Source organism: Hyperolius riggenbachi, chromosome 2, assembly GCF_040937935.1.
Source record: "Hyperolius riggenbachi isolate aHypRig1 chromosome 2, aHypRig1.pri, whole genome shotgun sequence".
In the NCBI taxonomy this organism is placed as follows: Eukaryota; Metazoa; Chordata; class Amphibia; order Anura; family Hyperoliidae; genus Hyperolius; species Hyperolius riggenbachi.
In genome coordinates, this window is record NC_090647.1 from 338567165 (window position 1) to 338574579 (window position 7415).

The 7415-nt window shown below is 46.1% G+C and overlaps 1 protein-coding gene across 1 annotated transcript in view; it reads right to left on the reverse strand.

The window, feature by feature from the left end:
• Positions 1 to 6348, reverse strand: part of LOC137544441 (acidic mammalian chitinase-like) — a 21743-nt gene extending 15395 nt beyond the window's left edge. Inside the window, exons 1-2 of the mRNA XM_068265520.1 lie at positions 6183 to 6348; positions 168 to 224 (exon numbers count right to left, since the gene is read on the reverse strand). Coding sequence (XP_068121621.1) covers positions 168 to 224; positions 6183 to 6316 — 191 coding nt within the window. The 5' untranslated portion in view covers positions 6317 to 6348. The remainder of the gene's footprint in view (positions 1 to 167; positions 225 to 6182) is intronic.
• Positions 6349 to 7415: the final 1067 nt, after the last annotated feature.

Consider the following 7415-nt stretch of genomic DNA (forward strand, 5'->3'; position numbering starts at 1 on the left):
ACTACAGTATTGCCTTTTTGGCTTCCTTCTAAACTGTTTAACAGAGGAGAATAGAGGTTTAAATTAGCTTCTGCAGCCTGACAGTTACTCTTTAACGGAAAGGATGGTGTTCTGATTAGATCAAGCAGGAGCCATGCAAGAGACGAATATTACACAAAATATATTACCCTGATGTTCCATAGTTCCAGCCTCCAACAGAGAGAAGAGTTTTCAGCTCACTATTACTGTAAACAGAAATGGGAATTTATTTAAAGTCACATGTATTGGTTGAACAGGCACTAATGGCAACAAAACCCCTGTAAAATATGAAATACATTTCTACCTATAAAGCAATGTCATTCCATAAATGCACTGTAAATGTATTACTTCCCAGGTCCCTGTCCCTTATTGTAGGTATTGATAATCCGACAGCTCTGAGGTTTAAAGGACCCCTCGAGGTGAAGAAATAAATCTCTCTATACTTACCAGGGGCTTCATCCAGCCCCTAGAAGTCCTTTGGACTCCTTGCCGCAGCTCCGGTCCTCCCCGGTGTCCTGCTGGCCACCTGTAAAGTATTGCCAACCCATCGGCGGGCCGTGCTTCTGCGCAGTAGAGATGGCCCGAACCCCTGATTTTCGATTCACGAACCGGGTTCGCGAACTTCCGCAAAAAGTTTGGTTCGCGCAAACTTTCAGAAAACGCATCAGACTTCAATGGGAAGGCGAACGTTGAAAACTAGAAACACTTATGCTGGCCAGAAAAGTGATGGAAAATATGTTTCAAGGGGTCTAACACCTGGAAGGGGCATGGCGGAGCGGGATAGACGCCAAAAGTCCCGTGGAAAAATCTGGATTTGACGCAAAGCAGCGTTTTAAGAGAAGAAATCACATTGAATGCTAAATTGCAGGCCTAAAGTGCTTTAAAACATCTTGCATGTGTATACATCAATCAGGGAGTGTAATTAGAGTACTGCTTCACACGGACACACCAAACTCACTGTGTAACGCACTGCAAACAGCTGTTTGTGTAGTGACGGCCATGCTGGACTGGTGCGCACCATGGCGAGAGGGAAGGCCGTGGCGGTTTTCAAGCCCATATGGTCGCCGGGCTGTGGTAGCTCAATGACAGAACAACAGTGACTGTCCAGCTGATCAAATTTGGTCTGTCCACAATGAAGCAACGACCTTATCGTGAGTGTGCCGCCCCCCGAGACTCTCATATAGCCGTCGGTCATTGCTTCAATGTGATACGCAAGCCCCTTCACCGCAGCTAGGTAATGATCACGAAGGAGAATTGGCACATGTACATGCCTTTTCTTTTGTTGTTGCAGCTGCAGTGCAGCCAGAAAAATTAGGCAGGCATGTACACGCACCAGAAAAATTATTATAGCGACCACTGCTAGCAGCGGCCTTAAAAATTCAGGAATCTACCTGGAGTCCTGGACCCTGTTGGTGGTGGCGGAGAAGGCAGTCAAGCGGCCTGCAGGCAGATATGCTGTGTGGGGACCGACTTAGTCTTGGGGCAGGCAGTCACACGGCATGCAGGCAGAGATGCTGTGTGTAGGGACTGACTTAGTCTTGGGGCGGGCAGTAGCCCTCCGGGATCCCTGCCTCATTCATTTTGATAAAGGTGAGGTACTAACCACTTTTGTGACTTAGGCGACTTCTCTTCTCAGTGACAATGCCTCCAGCTGCGCTGAAGGTCCTTTCTGACAGGACGCTTTAGGCAGGGCAAGACAGAAGTTGGATTGCAAATTGTAACAGCTCTGGCCACAGGTCAAGCCTGCGCATCCAGTAGTCCAAGGGTTCATCGCTGCTCACAGTGTCTCCTCCTCCTCCAAAGAAACACCTTCCTCATCATCCAAGTCTGACTCCTCTTCCCCACACGACTCTTCCTCCTCTTCCTCCTCCCACCTCTGTGCTGTCGCAGGTGTTGAGGAAACATCTGGTTCTGATGAGAATTTATCCGACAACGCTCCCTCCCGTAACTGTTCCTGTTCACGCTCCTCTACAGCTTGATCCACGACTCTACGCACGGCACGCTCCAGGAAGTAAGCGTACAGGATCAAGTCGCTGATGGTGCTTTCACTGCGACTCACCAGGTAGGTCACCTCCTCAAATAGCCACATGAGCCTGCATGCATTTCGCAGGAGTGTCCAGTTGTTGGGCCAGAACATCCCCATATCCCCAGACTGTGTCCTTCTACTGTAGTTGTAGAGGTACTGGGTGACGGTTTTCTCCTCTTCTAGCAGGCGAGAGAACATAAGGAGGGTCGATTTCCAGCGAGTCGGGCGATTGCAAATCAGGTGTCTCATGGCAACTTGTTTCTCCGCTGAGTGTCCGCAAAGCATGCCATGGCTGTGTAAGACCGTCTGAAATGCCCACACAACTTCCTGGCCTGCTTCAGGACGTCCTCTAAGCCTGGGTACTTTGACACAAATATTTGAATGACTAGATTCAGCACATGTGCCATGCAGGGTACATGTGTCAGCTTTCAGAAATTCAAAGCGGAAAGGAGATTGCTGCTGTTGTCACACACCATGTTGCCGATCTCCAGCTGGTGCGGTGTCAGCCACTGATCCACCTGTTTGTTAAGAGCAGTCAGGAGAGCTGCTCCAGTGTAACTCTCCGCTTTGAGGCAAGACATGTCTAAGATGGCGTGACACCGTCGTACCTGGCATGCAGCATAGGCCCTGGGGAGCTTGGGCTGTGTAGCTGGAGAGGAGATCGCAGCACCAGTAGAGTTGAACTGCCACTCAGCCAAGGAGGAGGAGGATCGCGACAGCGAAGAGGATGTAGCAGGAGGAGAGGAGGTGGCAGGAGGCCTGCCTGCAAGCCGTGGAGGTGTCACAAGCTGGTCCGCTGCACAGCCACATACTCCCTGCTTGCCATCGTTCACCAGGTTGACCCAATGGGCTGTGTAAGTAATGTGCCTGCCCTGACCATGCTTGGCAGACCAGGCATCCGTGGTCAGGTGGACCCTTGACCCAACGCTGTGTGCCAGAGATGACACCACTTGCCTCTCAACTTCCTGGTACAGTTTGGGTAACGCCTTTTTAGAGAAGTAATTGCGGCCTGGTATCTTCCACTGCGGTGTCCCAATGGCCACAAATTTATGGAAGGCCTCAGAGTCCACCAGCTGGTGTGGTAACAGCTGGCGAGCTAACAGTTCCGCCAAGCCAGCTGTCAGACGCCGGGCAAGGGGGGTGACTGGCAGAAATTGGCTTCTTCCGCTCAAAGATTTTCTTTGCAGACACCTGGCTGGTGTGGGCAGAGGAGCAGGAACCACTCAAGGTCAGAGGTGGAGTGGAGGAGGGTGGCTGTGAAGGTGCAAGGGAAAAAGCGGCTGAAGATGCTGCACCTGAAGGAGGAAGAGGAGAAGGAGGGTGGCTTTTCTGTGCTGCTTTTCCTCTGGTGCTCTTCCCATTGCAGTTTGTGCTTTTTTTCCATGTGCCTTTGTAAGGCAGTTGTCCCTACGTGGGTGTTGGCCTTTCCACGGCTCAATTTTTGGAGGCAAAGAGAACATTTACCATAGTGTCTGCAATTTATGATTATCTTAGCAGAACAGTATTGACTAAAGATTAGTGGCAGCAGTACAATTCTTAATCAGAACATTTGGAAAACCTCAATAAGGTGACAACTAATTACTAATGTCGTAACACGGTAGAGTAGTGGATAGCACTGTTGCCTTGTAGCCCCAATTCATTTCACAGCCAGGGAACTATCTGCATGGAGTTTGTATGTTCCTTTAATGTCTGTATGGTGTTTCCTTTGGGCACTCCGGTTTCCTCCCACATCCCCAAAAAAGTTACTAATTGGCTTCCCCCTAAATTGGCCCTAGACTACAATGGACATACAGCTATGGTAGGGATCAGATTGTGAGCCCCACTGAAGCACAGCTAGTGACAAGACTATACAGGCGGATCCTTACTTACAAATAAATGTATCAATCTCCGGAATGGAACCTGTTTGTAAGCTTTATCCTGTGTTAAACACTGTGAAATGTAGGTAAATTATTTACTTTTGGACAACTCTGGATTTAGGCATTTGTTTTCTGGTTGCTTTTAATGTGCTTTAAAGTGAACCTAAAGCCTACCAAAAAAAATGAGATTAACTCACCTGGGGCTTCCCTCAGCCCCCTGCAGCCGATCGGTGCCCTCGCAGCTCTGGTCCGATGCTTCTGGACCCGCCGGCGACGACTTCCGGTTTCGCCATCACCGGCCGACAGGCATGGGAACGCGAGTGATTGTTCGCATTCCCAACCTGAATATCGCCCCCTATGCTGCTATTGCGGCCAGGAGGTCGCAATAGCAGCATAGGGGGCGATATATAGGCTGGGAACGCGAACAATCACTCGCGTTCCCATGCCTGTCGGCCGGTGACGGCCAAACCGGAAGTGTTCGTCGGCGGGTCCTGGAGCGTCAGAGCGAGGCTGCGAGGGCACCGATCGGCTGCAGGGGGCTGAGGGAAGCCCCAGGTGAGTTAATCTCATTTTTTTATAGGCTTTAGGTTCACTTTAAAGGGGAACTGAAGTAAGAGGTATACGGAGGCTGCCATATTTATTTCCTTTTAATCAATACCAGTTGCCTGGAGGTCCTGCTGGTCTATTTCTCTGCAGTAGTATCTGAATAACACCAGAAACAAGCATGCAGCTAGTCTTGTCAGATCTGACTTTAAAGTCTGAAACACCTGATCTGCTGCATGTTTGTTCGGGGGCTATGGCTAATAGTATTAGAGGCAGAGGATCAGCAGGGCTGCCAGGCAACTGGTATTGCTTAAAAGGAAATAAACATGGCAGCCTCCATATACCTCTCTCTTCAGTTCCCCTTTAAAGTGTTTCAGACTGCATTTAACAGTTTGTAGAATACTGTAACATTTAACAAAAAAAATGTAATAAAAAAAACCAGTATTGTATATTTAACACATGAAGACAACTTTGTTTTTATCTCTGAAACATTGTCGTTTGTAAGTAGGGGACTGTCTGAATACTCTTAACCAAAAAATAATCATCAACATCCAAGTGCCTGCCTTTAAAAAAAAAATCATCATATGACTGCACACTCCAGCCTGAGCAATCAATATTTAGTGAGTGGAGATGGGACGAACAGTTTGCCTGGCCCAGTAACAAACTGTTCACCAACTAACAGTACGTGGGGCTACTTCCAGGTCGGTGAGGTCTTTAAAGCGAACCTGTACTGAGTAAAATTATTTAAAATAAACACATGAGGTAACTTCAAATTCAACATTACATAATTACCTTGCCATCAGTTCCTCTCAGAAGCTCGACATTTTCTTCTTACAGTGATCTCTTCCAGTTCTGACAACATTTTGTCAGAATTGAAATACATCAGTTGCTGCCAGTTATTTAACAGTTGCTGTCAGTTATAGCTGAGAGGATAACTGATATGTCCATGTTTCCCTATGGCTCAAGTGGGCGATGTTACAGTTTAACTGTGTGCTGACCAGGAAGCTGTTATGGGGCAATGGCCATTTTCAAAATGGAGGACGGAGAATTCCATTTATCACAGTGGACAAACAGGACACAGGAGAGGAGAAAGAGATTGAGGAGTAGACTACATGGGAGGTAAGTATGATTTTTGTACGGTTATTTTGACTTTTAATTTTCAGTACAGGTTTTCTTTAAGTAATGCGCAGGTGCTGGCCAATGGCATGTGTCCTTGATCATGCGGCTGCAAACTGTATATATTTAACTATATTCTATATCATATTTTATTTCAACAGAGTAAAAATCATTAGTCCTTTCTTATATTTGTTTAGGTTCAAAATAATGTAATGGAAGATTTCTCTAAAACATTTTTAACTCTCCTTCACTCCAAAATACAGGGAGTCCCCGGTTAACGAACGAGATAGGGACTATAGGTTCGTTCTTAACCTGAATCTGTTCATAAGTTGGATCACTGTGCCGTTTTGCCTCCTGTGCCTCCAGTGTCCCCCTCTGTGTCACTTCTGTCCTCTGTACCTGCTTATACAAGTTTAAAAGCAATTTTTTCTTTGAATTTTTTTAAATCAATTTTCTCAAAATCGACAAGTCCAATTTGAAATTTTTTTGTTGACTTGTTCCCATGGAAACACAGAATCCATGCCGTTCGTATCGGCGGGTCGTTCGTAAGTCGGGGACTACCTGTAGACACAAGGTAAACCTTAAAATAATATTCCCAGAATACTCAGTGTAGAGTGACCTACTATTTCTTCAGGCCATTGAAGGAGGCGTAGAGAGTTGGGTCATTCCATTCAAAAGTCTGAATCTGATTGTTAGTCATGGTGGCAAAAGCGTAGATCAGGTGAGTACACATACAAGGGTCCACATTATCCGGCATATATTTTGCAGCTCCAGGGTAGTATTGGGCCCAGTTGGTAAAGTAACATACCAATTTGAAAGAAGAGCCTGAATGGGGAAAGAAAATAGATCATTAAAAAGCTGATGAATGCAAACAGTCAATGAGATGCTAATACAGTAATTCTGTCTTGAATGCCAATTTAGTATATTTTATTTGAAATTTAAAAGTGGACTTGTAGACTTTCTGTATTCGAATTTCAAGGTGCATGCAATCTGCATTAAATTTGCATGCAAGTCAGATTTATTAGCATCTCCTTGATCATCTCTGCTTTTGCGGCAGAAGCCATCATTCTAACAACAAAGAACATACGTATGCATTTGTACATGGACAGTGCGCTACAACTTTACTTGACCTTTTCTTGACGCAGGTAATTGAAACCTTTGCCCTGTTTACTGCCTCTTATCCCTGCCAGGGCATAGATTTAAATTACTCTTGCAGCACGGTCCTTTCCTTCCGGTGCCGCTGCAGTCTGCTCGCTTAGCTAACAGCTGAGCGCCTTATGCAGTCAGGAGCCTTTTTCATTGGCTCCTGACCCTGCGGTCACTCTGAGCCAATCACTGTGATAACAGCTAGAATTGTAGCAAAAAAAATGCTCTGGTCCTTTAGGGGCCAGAACCTGCCAGTAGTGGGTGAGATGTTACTGTATTATCCCTATATATAAAGAAAGCAACATCTTAAGGAACATTGATGGTTTGCTTTTTAGGAAGGACAAGAGGAAGTAAACTTTCACATTTCAGTGCAAAACTGTTGATTTTAAATGATTGTTTTGCATTAACCGGTAATCGGAGCACAGCCCAGGGTGCCGCACACCTTTGTGTGGACCGGCGTTAACTAAATTAACAACATAAAACTGATACTTGACAAATATACAGTAATGTGTGTACTTACCTAGCTGCACATGCAGTAGGAGGGACAGACCTGAATGAAAGATGAAATTTGAAAAAGAGATCAGCATTATAGGTACAGGTGATACAGGTGACCTTAAAAGATGTAAATGCAAATTCAGCAGAGCTACCTACCCGTGATCAGCAGCAGTTTATTCATCTTGGAGGAGTAGGCACATCCAGTGACAGCCCTC